The sequence below is a fragment of the Arachis duranensis genome, chromosome 2 (genome assembly GCF_000817695.3).
Source record: "Arachis duranensis cultivar V14167 chromosome 2, aradu.V14167.gnm2.J7QH, whole genome shotgun sequence".
In the NCBI taxonomy this organism is placed as follows: Eukaryota; Viridiplantae; Streptophyta; class Magnoliopsida; order Fabales; family Fabaceae; genus Arachis; species Arachis duranensis.
In genome coordinates, this window is record NC_029773.3 from 4,909,977 (window position 1) to 4,937,686 (window position 27,710).

The 27,710-nt window shown below is 35.0% G+C and overlaps 2 protein-coding genes across 3 annotated transcripts in view; both read right to left on the reverse strand.

Moving 5' to 3' along the window:
- Window positions 1-3,155: 3,155 nt before the first annotated feature.
- Window positions 3,156-10,738, reverse strand: LOC107472899 (uncharacterized ATP-dependent helicase C29A10.10c). Of its 2 annotated transcripts, none has more exons than XM_016092423.3 (8): window positions 10,675-10,738; window positions 8,323-9,823; window positions 7,243-7,431; window positions 6,639-6,737; window positions 6,389-6,551; window positions 6,137-6,266; window positions 4,290-6,056; window positions 3,156-4,176 (listed from the first exon to the last, which is right to left on the reverse strand). In XM_016092423.3, exons 2-8 carry the CDS (start codon window positions 9,701-9,703, stop codon window positions 3,748-3,750), a joined length of 4,158 nt encoding a protein of 1,385 aa, XP_015947909.1. In that variant the 5' UTR covers window positions 9,704-9,823; window positions 10,675-10,738; the 3' UTR covers window positions 3,156-3,747. The 2 variants fall into 2 exon arrangements, with proteins under 2 accessions (XP_015947909.1, XP_052113606.1); XM_052257646.1 differs by having other exon boundaries at window positions 8,323-9,450; window positions 10,675-10,720.
- Window positions 3,156-27,710, reverse strand: part of LOC107472898 (helicase sen1) — a 52,321-nt gene continuing 27,766 nt past the window's right edge. The window contains exon 9 of the transcript XR_008006102.1: window positions 3,156-3,364. The gene's annotated coding sequence lies outside the window, so the exon portion shown is untranslated. The remainder of the gene's footprint in view (window positions 3,365-27,710) is intronic.

A 27,710-nucleotide genomic window follows, 5' to 3' on the forward strand; every position in this document is an offset into this window, starting at 1 on the left:
AAAGATTGGTACTTCTATAATTAATTTTTTAAAGTTGACACTGTCTTCATGCTACCTCTATATATAATAAACTGAGTCATTTGCAAGAAATTGATTAAAAAATACAAGGAAAAAAAAAAAGCAAAATGAAACACCTATAAGTTGGAATAATTGGTCGCTGATATAGTAAAGAAATCAAGGGTTGAGATATGGAAATAAAGCGACAAACTTTTGTTAATAAAATTTAATTGAAAATAAAATTAAATATGCATGGTACCGTTAATTAATAGTATAACAAATAAACTTTATTTTCTTTGTTAATCATTATGGATCCTTTCATCAAAACATTCACTTTGTCACGGCAATTATCATCACGAGTCATCACTATATTCTTAAAAAAAAGGTTTGTCACTTAAGAAATTTTATTTCTAAGATGGATAAAGTTATGAGAACATTTAATTTTAAAATAAAAAACTTTAATTAAGAGACTTTTTAACTGGAGATTTTACTATCATCACCCCAAAAACAGCACATAGTGGCGATTTTTTAAACCACCGCCAAATGAATAATGGCGGCGATTGATACGACGGAAAAGAGAGGTGCTACAAAATTTAAAGATTTCACGGTGATAAATAAATATCCATAAAGACGAATATCCTTCTTCTTCTGCCTTTATTTTCTTTTAAGAAAATATCTCACGTCTCCACCTCATTTTTGTCATAGGTCGAGTCTCCTCCGTTGAATTATCTCGCAAATATTCATGAATATTTTTAAAAAATAAAAAAATAATACAAAATCATAATATAATTCAATATAATTCAATAAAATTTAACACAATTATAACATAATTTAACATAATCCAACATATACATTAAACTAAAATATAAATAATTTTTAATATATAAAATAATATAATTTATTTTAGTAAATGAGAACATTTTAGTAAATTTATCTTTGTAGGAATTTAGCAGATTTCTATAAAACGGGTATATTTATCCAATCTTGAATCTTCGACCCTATTTATTTATAGGGGCAGGTTTTCATACCCATGTAGATTTTACAAATCTCTATTTACTCCTTGTTGTAGATAATCTCTGCAGGTACTGCTTATTTGATTTTTTTTTTTTTTTGCTTTCCCTAATGATGAGTTTGGTATTGCTCTTGGTTTTTTTCATTTTCAAATTTATAGTAATTATGTTTTGTAAAATAAAACAAAGATTCTTCCAATAATATGCATATGCATAAGGGAAAAAAGGTATTTAGTAGGTTATTCTTAAAATTTTAAAGGAGAACATTAGACACGAGTATAAAACTAAACCAGGTTATTTATTGTTAAGATCTAAAGTTTATATAAAAAATTTTAAATTAAAAAATACAAGATGGTTTTAAAAGTACCATTTTATAATTTATGCTTTTGAAAAGCTTAAATAATACACCTTCAATTTATTGTTATTTAAGCCACAAAAGAATTTATCATAATGTATATGTTTCAAAAAATAGAGAGGAATCAAAGCTAATGAATATCATCATAGCATACTAAGGGACGTGATGAGTATAATTTTTTCTATGCTTTTACATTAATGTTGGACAATTGCATTTACCTACTCTTGCTTTTTTTCTTTTTTAACCCTGTATTAGGGGTGTTATCGATTTGGTTTGGTTTAATTTTGGACCAAAAACCAACTGAACTGATATGTTCGGTTCCTACAGACACACAACCATTTGATTTGCTGTGTTTGGTTTGGTTTGGTTCGGTTGGTTTTTTTTATTTTTAATTTCTAATGAGAAAAATATGAATCACAATAATTAGAGATTCAAAATAGTCAATAAACTAAAATAATAAGAGTAAAACATTGAAATGGTTAGGAGTTGAAAATTTTTATTGTTAGGTTAAAGATTAAAATGGTTAAAACATTAAAATAGATGCATGGTTCGGTTTGGTTTGGTTCGATTTCTATCAAGCTAACTGAAAACCGAACTGAACCAAACCAATCGATTTTGTTAGAAAAAAAACAAAAAAAACCAATTTTTTCGGTTTTTAAATCTGTTGTAATTTTTGAATGATTCAATCATGCATTAAAAAATGAGGCTGCTGTCCAAAAAAAAAAATAAAAGTTCCTAAAAGGCTGGACATAGAAAAAAATAGAACCTATAAGATATGGTTTTGAATACACAGCAATGCACCTTTAAAAAAAATCGCCATCGTGATGGTGCTTCTCACTGAACCTTTTTTTGTTTTCTTAATTGTTGTCTGTTCGCTATGTCACCATCATTGTGGAGTGAAAATTAAATGCAAAAATCAGAATAAAAAAAAGAATAAAAGAAGAAAGCAACTATTTGTGGTCGATGATTATTAAGTAAAGTATAAAAATGTCTCAAAAGATATATGTGCTAAGAAATTATTTTTGAAAATTAAAACAGTAAAAGTATACTTAAAAATTCAAAATTTAGATCAAATAAATAAAAAATACAACTTTTTGAGAGCCAATCGATTTGTATATTTGATTCGAATTTTTGTGAATATATTTAGACCAGAAATGACAAGAAACCTCATAAAGCAAGGGAAAAAAATTGAAATTCACCAAATTCTTCGGGGAATAGGAACCCATTTTTGTAAATAGAGATAGATGCAGGAAAAAAGTTCGTCAGAGACTTGCTAAATCTTCCTAAAATGAAATTATAATATAATTCTCGATTCTATTTATGCAAAAATTTAAAGTTAGAACTTTAGTTAATTATTGGCTTTGTTTATATGAAATCTATACAATATTTTTATAGAAGTTGATAGAGACAATACATGAATAATCTTATATAATAGTATGTAATAAATTAATAATTGAATCTATCTTAAAAACCATTAAAATTGTTGTAGCTTCATTTTATAAAATATTTAGTAATATTCATTAAAATAAATTATACCTTTGAATTAGTATGTGATTTGAACTCCAGGATTCAATTCTCCCGAACATTAAACTAGTATATATCCAAACCTAATATTCCAGTATGTGATTTGAACTCCAGGATTCAATTCTCCCGAACATTAAACTAGTATATATCCAAACCTAATATTCCAGCAGCAGCAACAACAACAACAACAAAACTTTGTCCCACTAAGTGAAATCGGCTACATGAATCAAACGACGTCATTGCTCTGTCATATATCATGTCTACAGATAGACCGTTTAAAAAAATTAATTAAATAATGAAAATGTCATACAAGCACACCTTTTGGGTATTGAAGTAACAAGAAAAGAAGGGTAACCTTTTCTTCCTCCTTTGGAAGTGAAACACTTCCGTTTAACATAAATGAAACACAAAACAATTTGCTAAAAACAATGTTGTGAATCCATGTTATGTACAGAGTCAGTTGACAGCAAACTACTACCTTAGATCCCTAAAATTCCCTGTAGCAGTTTTCCTTTAATATTTGGTACTGACACAAAAATGAGTACTCCGCCTCCAACCAGCTTGGTCCCCGTTCACTTTCATACATTGTTGGCGGACTAAAGTCTGCAGTCTTCCGCGCAGCACATCAATCTGCTGTACAAAATTGCATGAACCAACGCGTGTCTGACGTAACAATGTAGGCCTTATCCGCACTGGATGCTGGTCTGTCCTCCAAGGCTGTGCATATCTTTGTCTTGGGCTCATACAGCTCCGGCCGATCCAGTCTGCAAGCTTTCCACGGTGAGAGATCACAGAATTAGGAAGTCAGATAGCCCCATAAATCCCCCCCAAGATGGACAATAATGTGCAGATAAGCCATGGTTACACATCTCTCTTTCCCCCATTTCCAGCAGAGTTCTGCTTCTTCTGTGCACCATACTGCCAGGAATCTCTGGATTTATCGCCCATATGGTCAAAATCATCTAAAGAATTCTCCATTGGATATCTTGATGATCGATGATTCCCATTTCTGAAACTTGCTGGTGCACCCATCTTTTCATCATCTTCACATGGAGCGCCCATCCTGGGCTCCCCATGCGCCTCCATTCCTCTAAACCTTTGTCCACCTGATCTCATGCCCCTCATATTTGAGGAAGCCTTACCAGGCAGTGGCGTGTAAGTAGGTCCCTTCGATACCATAAAATCCTTCGGAAGGGAGTCCATCTCCATATAGCAATTTCGGGATTTTGCATCAGTAATCAACGCAGCCCAATCATCAGATTGTACCAGAGCATTTGCATTTCCCATGACCTGTCAATGATAACAAATACTTTTAATACCAACCAAAAAGTGTGCCAGTCATTAGGTAAACAAACATGAATTCATCATGAAAGATTAACCATCCACTAGAAAGAGATACATACCCAAAGGGCCCTCCTTGCACGTGTAAGTGCAACATTCATCCGTCTAATATCTGCAACAAAGCCGACACCATGACTAGAAGCACGCACACACGACATTATAATGACATCTCGTTCTTGACCTTGGAAAGCATCTACAGTATTAATATATAGGTCCTTCCCTTCTTCCGAATTTAAGACTTCCTCAAATTCACGCTGGAGGCATTTCAGCTGCAGCTTGTAAGGAGTAATTATGCCAACACTAATCTTTCCCATACCCAAAGATTTCAAAGTTTTCTGAAGATGCTCATACAATCGGAGACAAAATTGTGCTTCATGTATGTTTTGATAAGAGACTGATCCACCCCTGTGAGACTCCCGTCCATGTCTGATATCATAGAATATATAAGGTCTAAGCAAAGGGTCCTTGTGGTATACCTCATCAGGCAATTTAATCACGCTTTCACTGTCAGTAAGGCGCCCCTGATAGAAGTATCTAGAAGGGAAATCTCGAATTTGGGGATGCATTCTATACTGCACAGACAACAACATTGTCGGGCAACCTGCTTGTTGGAATCTCTCAAAAAGACTCCTACTGTACATCAATGTTCCAGCAGCCTTGCTAATAACTGTAGCAGGAAGCTGCTGAGGATCTCCGACCAGAACACATCGAGCTGCACCAAGAGAGAGGGGAGGCAGAACTCCCACCTCACTAGCTTGAGCTGCCTCGTCAATGACCACCATATCAAAACCATGGGAAAGACGAGAGAACAACTTGCGACCACTGCTGGAAACTGTAGTGAAAACTATCTCTGCTTCATTGGCAAAACTGGCCTCCAAACTGGCACGGGCCTCATCCATATTGAAACCACTACCAGGTCGGAACCTACTTTCCAAAAGTGCAAGGCGAGACATCTCAACTAAAACCTTGTCCCTTCCTTCAACTACAGCAGCAAGATTTTGCAGTAGAGCATCCCGACTCTGATCCCTGGCCATGAGAACATCAGGGTCTACACCAACAGATCCTTGGGAACGAACTGCAGCGGCAGTAGCATTAAGTTCTCTATGAAGACAATGTAACTGCTGAGTCAACTGAGCCTCGCGATTCTTTAACTGATGCATCCATCCAAGAACTTCGTCCTCCTTCTTGACCAAAAGCTGGTCAGTTCTACGCTCAACAGAAACTGCTTGGGCAGCACGTGTCTGAGAATCAACCCCAACTCGAGCCACATCGGGTCGATATACTTTCATCTCACCATCAATAAATCCACGATCAAGGACACGAGCAAGAAGCTCATCAGTGGCAGCATTAGATGGAGCACAAACCAACATTCTAGGTTTGGGGACCAACTTAGGCAAAGTACGCAAGAGATTCTGGTTCATGTTTTGAAGAACTTCATCAATAGATCCCATGGGTGCATTATCTGAACTGATCTCATTAGCTTGCTTGTAGCTTTCCGGGGCTACATGCTTAAGCAAGGAGGTGTAGTAATGCTGATACTGCACAAGGTGAATGACATTCAACATTCCCCATACAGTATGCGTCTTTCCTGTTCCTGGAGGTCCCTGAACAAGGGTAAAGGGCCACGGTTCTTGCCTTTTTGTTGTTCCACTACTTGTACCAGCAGCTGTATGCGTGGCAGCCCATTGTATTGCTGCCAACTGGGGTTCATTAAAGGTCCTACGAAGATGATCAACAAAGTTTGGTGTAAAGCATTCAGGCATGGCAGGGGTCTGCTGCTCATATTTAGGGAAGTGTTCAGGACTAGGCTGAAGGATAGCAGTTTGCATCTGCATAGTGAGAGGGAGAAATCATCAGTTACAACTGTAGAACCACAACACAATTAGAAATTGTGTGTTTCATCATATACCTGTGAATTTAAGCGACGAAATGCATGTAGAGCAACATACTCCCTCTGTGTGGTAGCAAGAGATCCAAGTATTGTGAGGTACCAAATGCTTCCAATTTGAAGTTTTCTTATGATATGATCATCATCAACCCTACAAGAATGAACCATCTTTTATAAGTAATATTATGGAAATATTGAAGTACATAAATAAAATAAAATAAATGAAAACTCAATATTAGAATCTTTAATGGCAAGTTTAGAGTAATCAATTGCCTGATAGGATCATAAGAGTCCCCAACATAATAATGGAGAATTGCACAAGTTGGATCACGGGTATCAATAGGTTTCTGTCGCCTAACTGTTCCAACCACTCGTCCAGTGATTTCCGCTTCCCCATCATCCTGAGCTAAAGATGCACTGCTCTGCTTGGACCTGACTGCTTGACATAATGAAACTGTCAATTGAAGAACATTAAAGAATTATCAGAACAAAACAATCTTATATTAGATATTCCACAACAAACCTGATCCAGGCCTAGGAGATGATAGGACTGCAACATCTCCCTCCTTAAATGGCCATTTGAAGTCATGTAATGGAGGAAGTAGTTTCACATCATACCATCCTAAATAAAAGACAAAAAATAACAAAAGCGAAGTTAAGTAGTTAACCAATAGAGAACCAAACTATAGGATTCAATGCTTTAAGTTTCAGCAACAAAGCAACAATCACACTCATTATAAGGCTAAATATAAAAAATTACAAGCAATCAAGCACAAGAGGATATTAAATTTATTGAACATAAGACCATAGTCACACAGAACGCAACATGTTCCAGTCTAGGAACATGTATAAGGTCCGCCACATATAAAAATCGTTATGCGGGAAGTATACCATGACGTTTTGGTACGGAGATGAATTGGGAATTAGCATGGGCAAACTGGTATGCGGTATGTCACCTAATTGGTGAATTCATTTAACTACGGCTGAGACAACGAAACTCTCAGCACACAGTAGGAAAATTTAAGTTTATATAAAGAAAGAGCTGTCTATACAGCATAACCAAAATGTTCACTAGAAGAAATAAAACATCAACATGAAACAAAACAAGCAAAGAATGGTATGAGTACCTCTTTCTCTTGATTCATTTGCTTTTACTCTCACCATAATATGAGTATCTCTTGATACTGTCTCCATTGATTCCTCCCATGTACTGTATAATTGAGCCCGACATTCCTCAAAGAGTAAAGGTTCAAATACTCTGACATACTCTTCAACCGACTCAAACCGTCCCGGAACACATTGTAGCTCAGTTTCCTCTGGACCACAGGAACTTGAATCAGTTACCAATAAATGAATAATAAGAAAACTTTCTAAAGGAAATAAAGGATATCATACCAACTAATTATTTAGAGAGACAGAGAGAAGAGGGGAGGGGTGGGGGGGTTGGAGGGATTAAGCAAAGAAGAAATCACAGAGCAATTTACCAGCAACAAGTCCATTCAAGTTTTACATTTGCCAGTAATAGTATATACTACACCATAAAGCCTTAGCAAAAAATTATTAGGAGCCGGCTACATGAAATCAGGATTTTAACACAAATGGATATGTTTAACCATGCAATCCAATCAACAGCTGCATTATACTCTATTCTATCCATTTCTATCATCATTATTTTATCCATCTTATTTGCTCATGCTCTGATACCCACACCTTCAATATGATGATTCTCAACCTATCTTGCACATCCATTTATAAGACACAAATAACACTCTGGAATCTTCACTAAGCTACTAAATGATTATTATAATAATAAATAATCATAAATAACACAGAATTAAACTAAAATTCCAAGTCGCCCTTCCACCTGTTATCTTCTCTTCTTTATAAAAGAAACAAGCCAACTTGAGAATCATAACGCAAAAGAGGCATATGATGGTGACTGGATTACACAAATAATTCATGTAAACCAGTGGAAGCTATCAAATCAATATCAAATTTCATTCCAAAAACAACTGTCATCACCTTTGCATATGTCTCCAGTGTTATGACTCTCACAGTGTGACAACTGGAGGAAGGGAGCAACAATACAAGAAAATCAGAAACAACATAAGGGCAAAACACAAAAGAAAAACTCTAATAGAAAGCAAAAAAGCTAATCGATCACTGTAAAGATTTGCAGTAGTAGTGATTATAAAACTATTTGATACCTGGGTGGTGCCAAAATTTTTCACTGGTAACCTCCCGTATAAGGCGTTCAACAGATGTGTCTTGGGGCTGGATGCTGACAGGAGTCTGCTTCTTCATAGGAGCATGTTTTTTGTTTCCCACCTTGACATCATTGGAGGAGCTTTGACCAGTCTGTCCCAACTTCCTACTTGAACCAAGTACATTCTTCTGCTGTCTTGAATCTGTTGGTTGTTTCCATGAACCCTGTCTTGGAATGGGTGGTAAATTAACCTCTGCCGGAGGTTCCGTCTCACTGTTTAGCCTCCTAGACCTACCAAGTGGTCCAGAATTATCACCATTAGAATCAGATTTAGGTTCATGTAAGTCAGCATGGATGCCACCTTCAGCAAAAGATGTCTCAACCTGTTTCTGATCCTTAGCTGCTCCAACACGCTCAACTTGTGCAGGAACATTACGGACCTCCTTTATGGTACGAGTTATAATAGGGGATGAAAAATTCTGCCTTCTTGGTGTTGAAGATTTCATAGGACCTGCCTGCTTGACATCTTCCAAGTTAAGAAACATAGTCTGTCTATTTCGTTTCTTTCCCAACATTTCCTCTTTGCGCTGGTCAATCTTTCTCTTCCCAGGATTATTTGCACACCTAAGAGCATGACTAGCTTCAATACCTTTCACTTCTTTTTGCTTAGGAATCAAACTGGGCTCCTCTTGAGCATCATTAGAAGCTTCACTTTTTATACTGCCATCTGAATTTGGGACAATGTTGCTCTTCTTTTCGGTAGAATTTGACTCTAGACCTACAGAGGCACGGCTACTCTTTTCATCAATTGTACTATCAGGACCTTTAGTATTACCAGACTTGCTTTCAGAAGTAATATTGCTAGACTTCCTTTCAGAAGCCACTCCACCCCCATCCACCATTCCAGATGTTGTTTGCTCTTGTGACACTTGACTTTGTTGGAGCAAATTATGAGATCCATTTACATCGGCAGAGACCTCGTCATCAGACCATTCCCCTTCTTCCCTCTCTGTGGATTGAGCAGCTGCTGAACTTAGTATCCGTGAATCCAAAACTTTCAAATCGTCCTCTTTGCCAGACTTGGAACTAGCATTTGTATCTTGTTCTTCTGCTCCCTTCGATACAGCATCTACATCAGGGATACAAGAGGAGGATTTAGGCCGAACAAAAGGTTGAAATCCAGAGACAGATGACGCGTGTGAAAAAGCATGATTATTTATTATTCCTTGGGCAGCAGATGATGCTGCAAATAAATCAGAAGAGTTAGGATTTGTTGATGGCTGAGTCTTTTGGGGCTGGAGACAAATAATACCATCCCTCTCATCATTATCTTCTGCAGGTGGCTCATTGAGATCAAATAATGGCCTTCCTCGAGAACCCATCTCCTATGCATATGGATACAAACTAAATTCGGATTATATTCAAGTTGAACGGGCACTATACTTCTATTCTTTTTAACAGACAATGTCCATGACATGCCCACAATGAGGATATAAATGGATCTGCAAATCAAGCACAAAAAAATACTAGTCTATAAATGCCTTAATCAGACCAAACACATGATCATCAATTATAATCATCTCACAGTTAAGTACCATGTAGCAACATATCCAAATGCATAGAACATTTAGAACACTTTAAGCACATATTATTTGGATGAAATACATAGAGGTCTCGCACCCTGCCTAAATGCAACTACACCATTATAACAACAAACACAATAACACCATAATTTACCAACCCAAACCGCTATAAGATACAATCAAATGTCAACCATTATCCAGTTATCCACCACACGCAAATTCCTGATTAAGATTCAAACAAATCAGAATATTAAGACACAAAACAAGCAAGAGGAGAGAAATCCTAAACAGCACATCAAAAAACTATTAAGAAAAACAATTTTCAGCACTTCTAAATCCTAACTGCATCGTAAAGCTAAACTTAACTCAATTTTCCAATCCCACTCTTCAACAAAAAATAACTCCCTTCAACTGCCAGAGAACATGAGACATAGCCCCAATCAAACGTAGCTGAATCAAATACAGATACTCCAAGAGGTCAATAGCAACCCTCAACTCTTATAATCCTGGATTAAAAAATCCTCTAAATTTATCTGGAAGCCATCAAAACACTGAGAGTGGCCTAACTTATACATCTAGGGTTTCAATACCAACCAACTCATCAAAAACCCTTCTATCAGAACCATTCCCTTACAAGTAGGATCTTATCCTCAAACTCACCCTCCATAACAAAGATCAAACCAGTTTGTTCATTCCCCCAATCAAAAACCACATCAGAAATAATGGCACAAATAAAAGTGGTCAACCCTCTCTAATCATTCACTTCTTACCAAGGTTGCGAGAGAAAGGGGCAGAGAGAAAGGGGCGAGGGTGGGTAACTCCGTACTGGGCAGATCTGATTCTCTCTGTTTTTTTTTTTTTAAATATATACCACTGAACCAGAAAAAATCCGGCCGGTTCCAACGGTTCACCAATTAATCGACGGTTCGGACGGTTTTTAAGTTGATTTTTTGTAGAACGGTTCTCTTTATTAACCGAACTAGACAGGTAACTGGTTTCTAATTAATTCGGTTAAACTAATCGGTCCGATTCGAGTTTTAAATCATTTATTTTTTTTTTAGTTTGTCTAAAATTGTACGTACTTTACTTCTGATATCTATATTATGCTAATACAAAAATCCATTTATTCTTGATAAAGATTGAGATTATTGTATCTAAATTATTACAATTTTTCTTCCATCACTCTTAATTTTTTTAGTAAAACCTCATTCCGACCACTAATAATTTAACGAAATTTCTATCCTCCCTTTAACGAAAGCTAATCACATCGTGATCCCTGACGATTAATTCTGTAAGACTTTCTGCCTTCTCCGTTAATATCTCCATTTAGAGTTAACGGATCTTGCCTATGTGAACCGTTAAGTCAATAATTTAATGGATAAATTGCCCCATTTTCTTCTTTTCTTTTCTCCTCTCCTCTCTCCTTTTCCTCAACATCATTTTCGGCTACCATCATTACCAACATCCACTATCATTCTCTGTTCTCGCTGCACCAACCCACTGTTATAACACCCCATTACCCTAAGCCTTACCTCTAGTCGTAAAGCGAAGGATAACAAAGCGTCGCGATAGTTCTAAAGCTCATACAGTAGTAAATATAGAAGAAAATACTAATACTAGAAGCTTGATGAAGAAATATAGCCCAAAGACATAGAAACAAAGATTATATATATAAGTATGATAGTCAAAAGAACTCTAGTCGTAGCCCGCGGAGTTTAGGCCGATTAGTTACAAACAGACAATACAGAGTTTTTAAGTTAAAACAGCTTATACAACTTATCTCTCAAGTAAGCCTCTAAGGCAATAAAGTATAGAATAGAAAAGAAGAGAGAAAACTACAATAAAGGTAAACCAGAATAGAACAAAAGAGAAACCATTCTCCGCTCTGTCACCATGTCCGCAAACTCACCGAGGTGGGTTGCGACCTGCATCTAAAAAACAACAACAATATATGGTATGAGAACCGGAGGTTCTCAATATGGTAACAGTGCCCAATATGTAAGATATAAGGTTCCGGAACGCCAAAGGCAATTCTAGAACTTCATATCGATACAGAATATTCAAGCTTAATGAAATAAATAACTTAAACCATAAACCATAAACATGGTTATCTAAACTTAAGGGGATTCTAACTAATACCAAATCACACCGCTGTCCCACAGCCTTAGCCAACCTACCTTCCACGCGATCCCATCACCACCCCCTACATAACCTCCTTAGCACCAAACAATCACAGATAATGCAAGCAAGTAGAACACAAGTAATATACATGTACAGTAAGTAGAACAACAAGTAAGTAAGCATATTATACATTTAGGCAAGAGATGCAAATAAGCAAAGCAATAAAAATACTTAAAAGATGCACATGATGAATGCCTGTCCTATGGGCTCATGATATCACTTGTCGGTTCAAAATGCCAACTCGACACATCCCCGGGATGCCGCCTTTCTACCACGACCAGGGTTATAGTGCTCTGCTCACTCTTTCTAGTGCCCAGCACTTTATCTTGCGCCCCGTGAGTTATAGTGTCCGACACAATCTTTGGTTATAGTGCCCAAGTTCACTTTGGCGGCAGAAAGGTTATGTGAGCGAGAGATCGCTTCAGTCCTCACATCTCAACGTAGGCGGGAGACTGCCTCGACCCCTACACCAGCATCGCTACCTCGACAAGCAGGAAACTACCACAGACCTTGTCCGAGGCGCATAGCGACTTACCAAATCAATGTATGTCACGTGAGAGGGAGACTGCCACAGCCCTCACATCCGAATGTAGGCGGGAGACTGCTGCAGTCCCTACGATGGAGAACAATTCATATCACAATCACATACTCAATCTCATCATCCAACCTCAATATCACAAATTCATCATTAACCTGGCTCCCCATCAGTTCGCATGACAACTCTATCCAACTGACATACCAGACCTAAGTCATCGTCTACTAAACTCATGCATAATTTACCAATTTAAGTCACCAACCCATCTCTATTAGTCTTAGTGCCTAATTACTAGTTAGTAATCTCAAAGAGCAGTTTAAAGAAGTTTAGAAAGATAGAAAACCCTTGAAAAATGAAGAAAAATAATATTTAAGCAAAATAGGGACTATGCGTACGCACACCCCTACCGTGCGCACGCACGCGTTGAAAAAGTGAGGGTCACGTACGCAACTCCTCTCTCGCGTACGCGAGACTCCTAACCTGAGAGGAATCCTTGCATCGCGTGTTAAAACTCACGTACACATAGCCAAAATTCACATGCTCGCATACGCAACACATTACCCGCGTATGCGGGATCCCCAGGCAGTGGAGAATGCCCCCGTCGCGTGCACAGGTTCGCGTACGTATGCTGCATCAGACTCAGAAAAATTTTAATGCTGCAGAAATTCAATTTTAAACACCATACTTTAAACGCTCATATCTTCCTCTAAAAAACTCCATTTTCTTCAAACTTTATAAAATTTTAAAGCTATTTAAACCATCTTCAATTTAAAATAAAATTCAACAAATTTAAAAAATCGAGGCTCAAGTTATGATCCGCCAAAGTTCACTAAAAACATATTTTTACCAAAAAAGACAATTCTCTAGTTTTCCAAAACTTCAACACCAAACCAACTCAAAACATACTCAAAACAACCAAAAATCCACAATAGACACTCCCCAATTATTTATCAATTACCTAACTATCAAAATCATTTAATACTCACCTCATCCAACTTCAAGTTCAACCTAATTTCACACTAAAGTTCCTCAATACCACCATTCAATATTTCCAACAATCATCAATGTTACATAGATAAAATCTTTCATCCAATTAGTCCCATTATCATCAATCAATTCATTCAATTCATCAAATCTCCTAAATCATTTGTTTTTAATATGAACCACAATAACCAATAATCAATATCATTATCAACATTCGTCTTCAACATCAACACCTACCACCATAACTCATCAAAGTCATCATACTCATTCAAACCACATCCAAACCATCATCAAGCATAATATGTACATACAAATAATTATACAACCACATCATTCAAACATATCATAAAGGACATTAGCCTAAGTTTCTAGAAACATTACATATTACATAAAAAAACTGAAATTGTACCTTGGCCGATTATCCTCCACGCATAAAACCACTTCACCACAAGCTTTCAAGTCTTCACTCAACACCAAACAACACCAAGAACACTCTATATCATGAAAAAAAAAACAAGAATAAAAGCTAGGATTTATGACATACAACTAAACCAATGAGTTTTAGGGTAAAATCCACCACTCACCCAAGTTAGATTATACCTAAACAATAAGAACACAAAGAAACTCAACAACCCAAAAGCCATTTTCGAAAATAACATAGGGCGGAGAAATGGAGCTTGGAAAAAGAGTTTCTTACCCTTTGATCTGTTAGAAAGGAAGAGCTTGGCAAGAGCTTTGTGTGACCACAAATCGTTCGTCAATCCAAGTACTGTAGCTCAATATATGGCCAAGAGAAGGAGATGATGAACAGTGTCAATGGTGGACACTCTTCTCTCTCAATCTCACGCCCTCTCTCCCTCTTGTTCTGAAAATGAGCTTTCTTGGCTCATTTATGACTTTATATATGTTGAGTTTGGGTCCAATTTGGGCCCGTTTCAACCGCGTAGCGTTTTTGGTCCGTTTGCCCCAACTTTGAACCACAAATTTTAGAATTAGCGCCCGGTTTGCTATTTCAAATATTTTTCCTAAGATTTCTACTATTTTATTCTCTCTCACGCAGTACCGAATAGACTTAAGCCGGTATTGCCGGCTAATCTATCGGTAAGACAATTGAGTTATTATTTTATTCTAAAATTCAATTCTTACAACTGTCACCTTCTTCTTCTTCTTCTTCGCTGCACCAACCCATTGACACCTCTTTCAATTGAGTAATTTTTTCTGTTTAAATATTTAAATTTGGTTTGGGATATAGTCTTATGAGTTGTCCTTTTCTGGATTTTGATGATTGAGTATAGATATTTACTTAAAGTATCGATTTTTATTTGAAAGAGTAATTTGGTGATTATGGGGTGCGATGATGTTTTAATTTGTTCAAGGTAAAGTTCTTTACTTGGAATGCAAACTTGGAATTTAGTGTGAAACCAAATAGAGACAAAGTTATCTACTTGGAATGTGGACATGGAATTTAGTGTGAAACCAAATAGAGACAGGGGCAAGCTAGTGAGAGAGGGATTGTGAGAATAAGGAGAAGAAAAAGGAAGAGAGGATAGTTGTGGCAGCACGAGATTGCCGATGGTGAATAAAAAAGTAGGGGAAGAGATATGACTTCGTGGTTTTGGTTCAGTCAAAAAGAAGAAGAATGATGGCAGTGGAGTGGTACAGCAAAAACAGAAAATAGTGATGGATGCTGGTGATGATGGTGGCCAAAAATGGTGGAGAGGAGAAAGAGAGAATGCAGAGAATGGTGGTAGATGTTGGTGATGATTAGGGACCGGGTTGGAGTTATACACCTCCTATTGACGGAGACATTGATGGAAGGGCCATAATGTCTGACGGAAGTAATGGATAGGAGTCGCGATGGAATTATGCTTTTGTTAAAGGGGAAAGAGATTTTGTGAAATTGTTAGGGTTGAGGTGAGATTTCACTCTAATTTTTTAGAATATAAAAATCCTAAATAGCTAATGGTTTATCACTCAAATGTCTACCCATTTATCTCACTTGTTAGTTCAATGCAACAAAAATGTAAATTAGATCCACGCTTCTCTCTTCATTTATTATTTCTCTGAAATCCAAAATTGTAGAATATTTGTTATGGTGTTAGTTGGTTGTGTGTGGTGAAAGATTTGCGTCTCTCAATTTTTTCTCTCTTCATCGATTTTTTGTTATGGTGTTAGTTGATTGTTTTCATGGACTTCTATATTTGTCAATATTTGATATTTTTTACAAAGCTAAATAATTTTTGTCCTTTTTCAGAGTAAGAAAAAAGGAAATATGTTTTAATAGCTATGCTGAGTTCAGCTGTTTCTTAAACTTCATGTCTTCTTGCAGAAGGAAAAAATAGTCGGCCAAGGCAAAAGAATAATGGATCCTTGGTAGGTATATTGTTTCTTTGATAAATCATTTTTCGCAAAAGAATGTATTATTTCTTTTATAAATGGTATAAATAGAGTTTGTAAATTGGCTACTAGAAGATTAGAGTTTATAGATGCTGATGAATCCATATTTGATGATATATTTTGGTTTGATTTGAGTGGATTTCATCATATAAATCCACATTTATTCATCCAAATAGCATACTTTTGTGTTCTCTCCCTAAATGAACCTAATTGTGAAAACCAAGGTTCTGAAAATTGGATCGAACTGGCCGGTCGAACTGGTTCAACTAAAAACCAGTAATGAAAATGGTCCGATCTGCTGCCAATAACCACTGATCAAGAAACCGTTTGGAAACTGTTGAACCGGTCGGGAACCGGTCGATTGGACCGGACCGGTTCTATGAAAACGATGCCGTTTTGTGTAAAACTTAAAAAAAAACCCAAATGTGAAGAAACCCCCCTCCTTTGGAGCAAAACCCTAGCCGCTTCTTCCTCAGGTTCCTTACCGCCACTGCCCCAGGTTCTCCATTCTCGTCGCTTCCGCTTCTTCCTCTTCCTCGGCTTCGGAACCCAGGTAGCTCGGCCCGTCATCCACTGGCTTCTCTCTTCGTGGCTTGGAGGTTGGAGCAGCTCGCCGTTTGCTGTCGCCTCACCTATCGCCGTCGTCTCATCTCTCGTCGGTTGTCGTCCGTGTTTTCGTCGAAGGTGAGTGGTCGTGCTTTGCTTCTTCCTTTTAATTTTGCTCTGGTTATTGATGGATCCGGTTATTGAATGCTTGGTTCTTCTTCTTCCTTTTAATTTCTGAAATTTTTGCTCAAATATTGTTGCTAATGTTCTTCTTCTTCTGCCTTGCTAATTCTCTGTTTAATTTAGTGTTGTTTTGAACTTTTGAATTTCTACCTTGTTAATGCTCTGTTTAATTTCTGCCTTGCTAATGCTCTGTTTAATTTCTAAAATTTTATTCAGTATTTAATATTTAATTTAGTGTCATTACTACCTTACTGAATGGTGTTGCTGTTCGATAATGTATTGGTGTTGCTGTTTTAGTGTTTTATATGTGTGTGACTGTGCATTATATTGATGAGTCTTAGATATTGCATAAAAAAATTTTGAATTTTGGTTTGATTACTAATCATAAGGGTGAAACTATAGGGAGAGCCTTAGAACAGTGCTTGCAAGAGTGGGGTATTAGAAGGATATATTGTGTAACTGTTGACAATACTAGTGCTAATGGTGTTGCAATTTCGTATTTACTTAGAGGCATGGGTGATTGGAATGGGTCAACATTGTTAAATGGAGAGTTCATGCATATGAGGTGTTGTGCTCACATATTAAATCTAATTGTCGGTGATGGTATGAAAGAGATTGATAGCTCAATAACTAAAATCAGAATTGCATGCAAGTTTGTTAGGTCATCTCCTGTTAGGATGCAAGCTTTTAAGAGGTGTGTTCGAGAGGCTAATATAACTTCTAAAGCTAGTGTAGTGTTAGATGTTACTACTAGGTGGAACTCTACCTATTTGATGCTAGAGGCTGCTGAGAAGTTTGAATCGGCTTTTAGTCGGCTTAGTTATCAAGACTCATTTTATTTGTTGGCGCTTGAGTCTGAAGGAGGACCTCCAGATGCTAATGATTGGACAAGGGCACGTGTGTTTGTGAAGTTCTTGAAGATATTTTATGATGCAACTCTTACTTTTTCTGGTTCTTTGAATGTTACATGTAATAATTTTTTTCAATAAGTTGTGTGACATTCAAAAGACTTTGAATAAGTGGAGAAAGAGTAATGATGTTGGTTTGCAAAAGATGGCGACACAAATGAAAGTGAAACTAGAAAAATATTGGGAGGGTGATGGGATAAATTACTTTCTCTTTGTGGTTGTTTTTCTTGATCCTCGTTACAAGTATGAGTATGTTGAATTTTGTCTTAATCGGGTGTATGAGTTGAATCAAGCCAAAGATATGTTGAAAAAATTGAAGGATATCATTCATAAGTTATTTGAGTATTACTCCACCATATATCCCCTTCCGGATGGTAGTTCTTCTGATAGTTTTAATTCTAGCATTGCCTCTCATGATCATGGGGTTGGTGGTGAAAATACAATTGAGGAGGAAGATGGCTTCGAAGATGAGTTTAGAATGAGGGTTAAAAAAAAGCAAGGTGAGGTCAAAAGGAATGAATTGGAAAGATACATGGCAGATGATGTGGAGGATAACATTCCCGATTTTGACATTTTGCGTTGGTGGAAATTGAAATTAATGAAGTATTATGCTCTTGCTCACATGGCTAGGGATTTGTTGGCTATTCCCGTCTCTACCATATCTTCTGAGTCGGCATTTAGTACTAGTGGTCGTGTGCTTGACCAATTTAGAAGCTCATTAAGTCCTTCTACTGTTGAGTCTCTAATTTGCACACAAAATTGGTTGAAGACTCAAGAAAAGACGTATGACTTAAAGCAAGAACTTGATGACCAAGAAAAACTTGAATTAGGTAACTATTTTTAAATTATATTTCTTTAAATTATTATGTAATTGTTGTTATTGTTGAGTCTCTAATAATAATTTAATTACTGTTAATGTAGAGCTCTCAGCTTTAACAATATCTAATCAAGCCATTGGAGTTGATGTTGTTTACAACAATTTGAGGTTAACATTTTTATTTACTGTTATTTGTTGAATTTCTTTTAATTAATCAATTTTATATGTTGACATTAGCTAATTATATGCTGATTTTTGAAGGTCACAACTCCTCTCTTGAATATGCTTGGTTGATGGAGTGAAGGATTATGGAGTGAAGACTTTGAAAAACAAATATTTCTATTGTACTTTTGTATTGAGCTTCTAATGTTTAGATTTTATTGTGTTTTGGTTTTAGCTTTTTTCACAGATTATTCACTAGACTTTTGTATTTAACTTCTAATATTTCTATTGCACTTTTATATTTTCATTAGACATAGTTATTCACTATTAATATGTTTGAATTTTGATGAGTTTAGTTTTTAATGTATTTGGTATTTAATATGTTTGCATTATTTTTGTTGATGTTACATGTTTATTATATTTGTTGAATTTTTAACATAAAGATTTGCCAATTTGTTTTTTTTAATTCCAAAGTCATCGGGTACCCGCTACCCGAACCGAACCAACCCACTCTCAATCGGTTTGGTTTGGTTCGGGTACAAGCATAAAAAAACGTAAATTCGAACCAAACCGAACCAATTACTTTTTGATCGGTTCGGTTCTAATTTTACCTTGAACCCGAACCAAATCAACAAGTGTTCACCCCTAGCTGTTTTCAGTGTTTTGTAATTGCTGAATAGTATTGTTGAGTTTAGATATGGTGTTGTTGATGATTAACTTAGTGTCACCTTTTAAATGTTTGTTCTTTGTTGCTGAATGCTGCTGCTATTTAGATATGGTTTTGTGCCTGTTGATAACTTATACCGTGTTGTTTGTGTTGAGATTTTATGTTGCTGTATACTTATTTTTTTCACAGCTTCATATTTTAGGAATGGTTTTTATTGGCCTCATTTTTTAAGTGTTTGTTTTTTTAATAATAATTTATTCCTATTTCATGGTATGAATCTAAATTAATTTTTCACTTAGGTAGTTGTTATGTTTATCATCTAAATTCCATGAATTTGTTGATTTATATTTCATTTATGTTTATCAGCAAACTTCCAATTTGTTTCTGTAGTACCTGCCTCTATTTTTTAATTTTTGTACAAATGAATGTGTGATATATGTTGATTGTCTCTTCTTTTTTACCTCTTGTTGACTGTGGTAGAGTTGCTTGTTTGTTTATAGGATTTGGAGCATTTTCCAATTGAGATTAATTGGTTATGCATAACTTCACTAAAGGATTTGGAGCATTTTCCAATTGAGATTAATTGGTTATGTATAACTTATTCATAACGTTCACATACTAAATCATGTTGTTGTTTCAACCTAGTTGATGTGTCATATAAGCCGAGTTTATTAGCTATTGTTATTTTAATTGCTATCCACCTGTGTATGAGAATGCTTATGGGATTTTAGTCTTGTCTTGTATATAAATCCTGAAATCCTGAAATGCCAATAAATTTGAAATTTTTGTTGTAGTATTTTAAATTTGTAAGATATTTTAAGATTTATATTATTCCATAATTATATTTTAAAATATTTATTTATAATTTATTTATTATTTTATTCTAAAGCGGTTTTTCCGGTTGAACCACAGTTGAACTGGTTGGACCAGTAAACTAGTGAACCAGTAACTAGAACGGTTTGATGACCGGTCCGGTTCTCAGAACCTTGGTGAAAACATGCTAGTTTGTGCTTAATGTAATCACTTTTATTCCGTTCGATGCCTTGATGGTTTTGATGAGTGATTTCAGGTGTAATAGGTTGGAATGGCTTGATGAGAGTGGAAGAGAAGCATGAAATTGGGAGAAAACATGAAGAAATCAAAGGAGAAAAGCATTTCAGCCTGTACCCATGCACACCTTCTGTGCCCACGCACAAGGGTAAAAATCAGCACATGTGCCCACGCACAGGTCTGTGCCCACGCACAGGAGGAAAATCAGCATGTATGCGTACGCACAAGTCCCAACGCGTGACTCATTTATTGCAAATTGCTGGGGGCGATTTTTGGGCCTCCAGAGCCCAGTTTTGGACTTTCTGAAACTGATTGAGTGCTATATCAAAGGGGGCCTCCAGGCCTGTGCATGGGCACACTTGTATTCAAGGCCTTTGTCCGTGGCGTTTGCACACACAGTGCGAACGCACAACTCTACAATTTTGCGCACCACGCGTACGCGTCCCTCACGCGTACGCGTCACTTTCCATTTTCTCTCTTTCATGCGTACGCATCGATCTCCATTTTTGCAAGCACCACGCGCACGCGTCTCCCATGCGTACGCGTAGGTCCCTCCCCTGTTTCACACTATTTTTTTCTTCTCTTCTCTCTACTTATTCTCTTCTTTTCTCTTCTCCTCTCTTCTTTTCCTCCTCCAACCACCATTTTCCACTATCATTCACCACCCACCACACTTATCTTTAGTTAGTTAGTCAGTTTGTTAGTTAGTTAAGTTATTTGTTTAGTTAGTTAGTTTAAATTTCTGTTTTGGTGCTATGTGTTGGATAATTGAGTTGAATTGTTAATTCTATGAGTTTGAATTATTGCTATTTTTTATTACTATTTATTGTTGGATATCTTCATTGAGGTCATACTTTGTTACTTGGCATTGAGTTCTTCATGTTTAATTTTGTGCATACCAAGTATTCATAACATTGCCTTTGAGAATGCTTTTGGATTTCTAAATTGCATGTTTTGGCCACCATGTAATTTGATTTCATTATCTATAGTTAGGCAATTCGTTCTTTCTGGATGCATTTTTTTGTTAGGCGATGTTTGTTATGATTGATTTTTATTTAAGTCACCTATTTGATGCATTAACATTAAGAATTGTGAAATTGGATCATAAGCTTACCTAATGACACTTTTTGAGCTTTTTAAGCTTTGCGGATTATGGTTGAGATCTTTTGTTTGTTTTTGCCAAACTCAATAGAAAACATAGTATAGATATAGATAGATAGTATTTAGTATAGTTGCATGCATGTAGGTAGATGCATTAAATAAGTTGCTTGTCCTTTCTACCCTTCTCCTTTGATTGTGATTAGCATGAGGACATGTTATTGTGTTATTGTTTAAGTGTGGGAAAATTGATGAATCCATATTTGACGATATATTTTGGTTTGATTTGGGTGGATTTCATCATATTAACCCATATTTATTCATCTATATAGCATACTTTTGTGTTCTCTCTCTAAATTGAGCCTAATTGTGAAAACATACTATTTTGTGCTTAATGTAATCACTTTTATCCCACTTTTATTTCATTCGATGCCTTGATGGTTTTGATGAGTGATTTCAAGTGTAATAGGTTGGAATGACTTGATGAGAGTGGAAGAAAAGCACAGAATTTGGAGAAAACATGAAGAAATCAAAGGAGAAAAGTATTTCAGTCTGTGCCCACGCACACCTTCTGTGCCCACACACAAGGGTCAAAATCAGCACCTGTGCCCACACACAGGTCTATGCCCACGCACAAGAGGAAAATCTGCATGTGTGTATACGCACACACCTGTGCGTACATACAAGTCCCAGCGCGAGACTCATTTATTGCAAATCGCTGGGGGCAATTTTTGGGCCTCCAGAGCCCAGTTTTGGACTTCCTAAAGCTGATTGAGTGCTATATCAAAAGGGGCCTCTTTCCATGTGAAGAGGGGGGGAGCAATTAGGGTTAGTTTATCATCATGTAGTTTATTTTCTAGAGAGAGAAGCTCTCCCTTCTCTCTAGAATTAGGGTTCCTTAGTTTAATTTCTTTATAATTTCTCTTTTTAATTCTTGTTTTCATCTAGTTTCTTCTACCTTTTTTTGTTCTATTGTCTTAATTTTCTTAGTTTATCTTGCTAATTTCTCATTTTAGTTGCCTTTTATGTTTATGCACACTCTTGTTATTTTAATTTACATTTAATGCAATTTATGTTTTATGCACACTCTTGGTTGGCTTTTTGCCTAATTTTTCACACTCTTGGTTGAAAAATTGGGTGTTTGGGTGAACTTGAGTTATGGATGTCCATTTTACATTGTGTTAGAATTGTTAATTGATTTGGTTTCTACTAACTCTAAGCCTCCCATTAATAGTATTGGCTAGAACTTATGGATTGAGATCAATTATGCCCTTTTGACTAATCCTCGATGTTAGGATTGACAAATTGGGATTAATTCTACACAATTACCATGTTTGTGGTTCATAACTAAAATAGGAATCCTTAATTGCCCACTTATTGCCAAGAGCCCTTTTAGTATTTGAATTTCTTTTTTATTGCTTTTAATTGCTTTCATTTCATTACTTGCATGCTTATTTCTTTTTTTCTATTTACATTCCTTGTCTCATACCATCAAACCCTATTTTCTCATAACCAATAATAAAAATATTTTATTGCAACTTCTAGAAAAGACAACCCGAAATTTAATTACTCTCTATTAATTTGTATTAAAAATATTAAAATTTGATTGAGAGGATCCATTGCCGATTTCGACTATACTTGCAACGGAAATTATTTTATCTAAATCCAAATTGCAACAACTCTCTCATCTATCTCATGCCTTTGAAAGCATTGAAATCGTCTTGTACAACTTATTTAAGGGCTTGGTAAAAAATAAACTGTCTTTTTTTAACATGATGACTCAATAGAATTTATTCACTGATTCTTATCCATCCAAATCGTACAAAAACTTCCATCCAAATCGTACAAAAGCTTCCAAATTTCAAGGGTCTCTTGAAGGTTGAAAATTTTTATATCTTTGATTTGTAAATATATAAGATTCAACTGTATTACTACAATATTCTTTTTCTAGAATTGTATGTATGTCATACCTATTTTAATCTTTTTGTTTTGGAATTCTGTGAGAAAATTGAAGCTTATGTTTTAAAATATTTAGATATGTATTTATTTTTGTGTATTTTAAATCTTGGAACCTTAGGTAGACAAATGGGACTTTAGACAAAGGAAATACTTGGTGAAGGAGAATATTTTGCTTTTTAATATTGTAAGAAGCTCAATAAATGTAAACTCTGTATAATTAGTAACTAATTAATTAATAAATTAATTATTATTTAAAAAATTAAAAAATTATATTTTAGAGTTTAATAAAATAAAAATAATTAAAATATGAGTTTTGACACTAATTTTCATAATTTTAATCTAAAATTGAGCTAATAAACTGAACCGACTGGACCAAACTCAAATCAGACCTAAGGTTCAACCTATATAAACTCCCAAATGAAGCTCTCTTCCCCAATTTTCACCTTGGATATGCTGAAGAAGAGAGAAATCACGTTAAAAACTCCAACCTCACCTCTAAAAATTCAATCATTCAAAACTTTCAATCCAGAGTTTCGATTGGCGAGCCGTCAGTGGTCACGCATTCGTCTTGGAATTCTCTACAAGATCTACCCAATAATTTGGTAAGAAATTTGAGATTTCATTATCAATTCTTCCCTTTCATTTTTGTGATTTAGGTTTTAAAAATTGAGAGATTTTTGTGATTTTGATGGCTCAGGAATACTCTAGCAGTGGATAATCACTGGGTTCTGTCTAATTGATCCGTGAATAAGGTAAGAAACTATTAGACCCTTGTGAATCATTGAATTAGTGAATCCTATATTGATTATAGTGATATTGTGTGAATTAGATTATGTTTTTGTTGATTTGGAGTTCAATTGGATGGTTTGGAACGAAATCCAGGTGATTAAACTTGAGAAATTGACATTTGGAAGCTTAGAGTTTGCGAAAGGAGAGGTTTTTGAGGTGTTTCGAGCTTAGGGAGAAATCGGACAAGGTATAGTTTTGGTTTCTCGTAGTTAATATTTTTAATGTCACGTGAAAACTTAGGCTAGAAGACCTTAAGATAGGAATGAATTGAATGAATTATTGATGGATTGTGAATATGGTTTAAGATACGTGTATAAAAGATGAATGAAATTTTATGTGTTGGATTATGACTTTGATGGGTATAAAATAATGACGATGGTTTGAGGATTTATGGTGAGTATGTGAAATTGAATTGAATGGATTGATTGAGAGATCTGAGTGTCGATTTTGTAAGTGGTTTGCTATTGAAGTTGGTTGTTTTTTTTTTTTTGAAAAAGATTTAATATTGAAATTGGTTTGATTTTGAAATAATTTGATACTATGAATTATTTGAATGATTGAGAGGTGTTTGGTTCGGTGGTTGGGACCCTTAAAGGGTGGCAAAAGTCCAAGTTTTAGAGAAAATGTTGTCGAAATTTTTATGAAAAGAGGAGGCTTCGTTTGAAGTGATTATTTAGAAAGATTTGGATTTTTAAGGATTTTATAATTTGATTTTGAGTTATTAAGAAAAGGATTAGTTTTGAGTTTGTTTTATTTAAAAAAGAATGAATTGTGTTTTGAGTATGAATTGTTCATGAATGAAATGGGAGGTGTGATAATAAGGAATGAAGGATGATGAGAATTGATTTTTAAGTCTAATTGTTAACTGAATATTTATGAATTATAATGATAATGAGATACGTGTGACTGAGTAACAGGCAGTGGCGTTGTCCACTTGCTCCGAAAAAGGGATGAGGAAGAAGAATGATGAGAACTGAGATTGATTATGAAATTAAATGAATAAGAATGAATTGTAATGATAATGAGAATGAATTTCTGAATGTGTCTCCGAGTAAGATGCAATGGTATTATCCACTTATTCCGAGTAAGTCAATAAGTCGAGTAAGATACAGTGGTGTTATCCACTTGCTCCGAGAAAGAGTTCGAGACTCCAGGTAAGATGCAAGGGTTGAGTTCTGTCGCCGCTTACTCCGGATTGAAAATTGTAACACCACCTGGGTAAGAGGCAAAGGTGAAGTTATCCCCTGCTCCGGATATGGGGGTAAGATGTAAGGGTTATGGCGTTGTCTCACTTATTTTGTGTTTGGTGTTCTGTCCAGAGTTAGCTACCAGTTCATAACATTGTCCACAGGTATCTTATTTCTCTCTTCCATTGAATTCTCTTTACTTTGTTTGTCTCCAATTTCTAAAATTTTTTTTAGGATGTTGTGCTATCTTCACTTGATTACTTCATTTATCATTTTTGGATATAAAATTTTAGACTAGTTTCGCAGTAGAAGATACTTTTTTCATTTTCATTTCTTTAACTTTTGCATGAGTTTGATACTTTTTTACTAGTCTTTTCCTCTTTAAAGTTGTTTTGTTTTCCATTAAGTTGCTGAAAAAAAAACATTAAATATTATCAAACACAATTGCATATGCATCTAATAAAAAAAAAGTTACAAGAGAATAACAAATATGCAAAACAAAATATTCAGCAAATCAGATTTAAAACTGCAAAAATAAAGCATGAAATCTGACTTATATATCATAAATGAGGGAACAGGTCACTCAAAAGTCTTTGGAATCATATTTTTCATTTGATCCTGTGTAATATTCTTAAAAAAGATATACTTCTTTTGCGACATTGATTAAAATTTCATTCAAATCATTCCTTACCAAGTCTACTTCACCATCATCATTAGGTATAAAAAGAATCGTTAAATTATCAAATGACTCATTTTTATAAGTAATTTCAGCATCAATGTCAACTTGATCACTTATATTAAATAAATTCTTTAAAATAATCATTATAACATAATATTTATTTTTATCAAATCCATTTTACACGTAAAAACATTGGTATGCTTGACATGCCAATACAAAAGACTCTTTTTCATAGGATTTTTGGTTAAAATGTACGTATCTCGAATCATAAACATCCTACCTAATTTCTTACTAATTACATTTGAGCAATGTAACCTAAAGTTTTCATAATAATCCTTAAAATTTTACACAATGACACGTAATGAATGGTTCAAAAATGTGAGTCCTTCGTTCTCAACTCTTTTATTATTCCCAGGTCAATGTCTTTTTACTGGTTCCTTTTTATGTTTACCTTTGTTTTTTGGTTTCTTTTTTTTACTCTTTTTCATTGCGTTTGGATGATTCTTTGTGACTGAACTCTTATTTCTTTTCTGCTTATCTTTTGTGAGCCTTCTTTACGGGATCTAGCTATTTGTTTATTTTATTTTTTTTAATCTCATCGTGTTTTGTTAATCTGTTATTTATCTGGTTATTTATCTTATTTCTTTTCCTTTGCTTTCATCTTAATATTCAAAAATTCTTGCAAATAATGTGCCTCTTTGCATTTTTGTACCAGTAAAAATTTTGAATTTGTTGTTTCTTATTCGTTATTTTGTTAACGTATTATTTTTTAATTTATTATTATAGTAACTCTTCTTATCCATGTTTTCTATTTGGTATGTGGTTGAAATTTTTTTTTAATTCTTTGGCTACCCTTCTTATTTAATTTTTTTATTTATTATTTTCCGATAAATTTTTTAAGTGTTTTATTACTATGTTTACGTAGTTTATTGGTTTTTTATTTCCATTTGTTTTTACAGTTATATTCATGGTTGGTCTGGTTTGCTATATATGTTTAATTTTTTTTTTTTAGTCATTTCCAGTATGCTTTTTCCAAATTCCCCAAGTACATGGATGCATTGGTTCTACAAGTTTGATCTTGGTGAAATAAACGTCGGCTACTATGGTTGAATATTCATGTGGTATTTTCTCAGATTTTGTACATATGATACATGTTCCTTCTATTTCTCCAAGCAAAACTCTTTGCATCGCAATGTCTATTGTATCAGCTTGGTCTTTTATAAGTGGAAATAGAATAAAGCGTCGATAATAAAGGCGTTTACTATCTACTCTTGATTCAACACATTTTCACTGTAGTGTTCGAGTAGATACTCTAATTTTCTCTCGAACCATAGTAATCAATTCTTTTTTTCAAATTCTTGAATTGTTTATTTCTCTTGTCTTGAAATTTATTCTATGTTTTTTATGTTTATCTTTTGTTTTAGGGATAAGTATGATTTTGGTCCCCAACGTAGAGGCTGAAAATTTATTTCGTCTCTGACCTTTTTTCGTTATAAAATGGTCCCAAATGTTTCAATTTGTTTTAAAATCATCCTTTTTACCAATTTTATTTTTTTATTACCAAATTACCCTTCATTAAAAAATTATAAAATAAAATAAATATAAAATAAATTAAAAAATAAAAAGAAGAAAGAAAGGGATACGAAGGGGGAGGGGAGAAGAAG

Bases quoted from the DNA above. Each gene is read 5' to 3' on its own strand.
- LOC107472899 (XM_016092423.3), bottom strand. From the start codon at position 9,703: ATGGGTTCTCGAGGAAGGCCATTATTTGATCTCAATGAGCCACCTGCA. The intron at 6,057-6,136 runs GTATATGATGAA...CTCACTATGCAG, and splicing joins TTCGTCGCTTAAATTCACAG to ATGCAAACTGCTATCCTTCA. The intron at 4,177-4,289 runs GTATGTATCTCT...TATCATTGACAG, and splicing joins GTGCAAGGAGGGCCCTTTGG to GTCATGGGAAATGCAAATGC.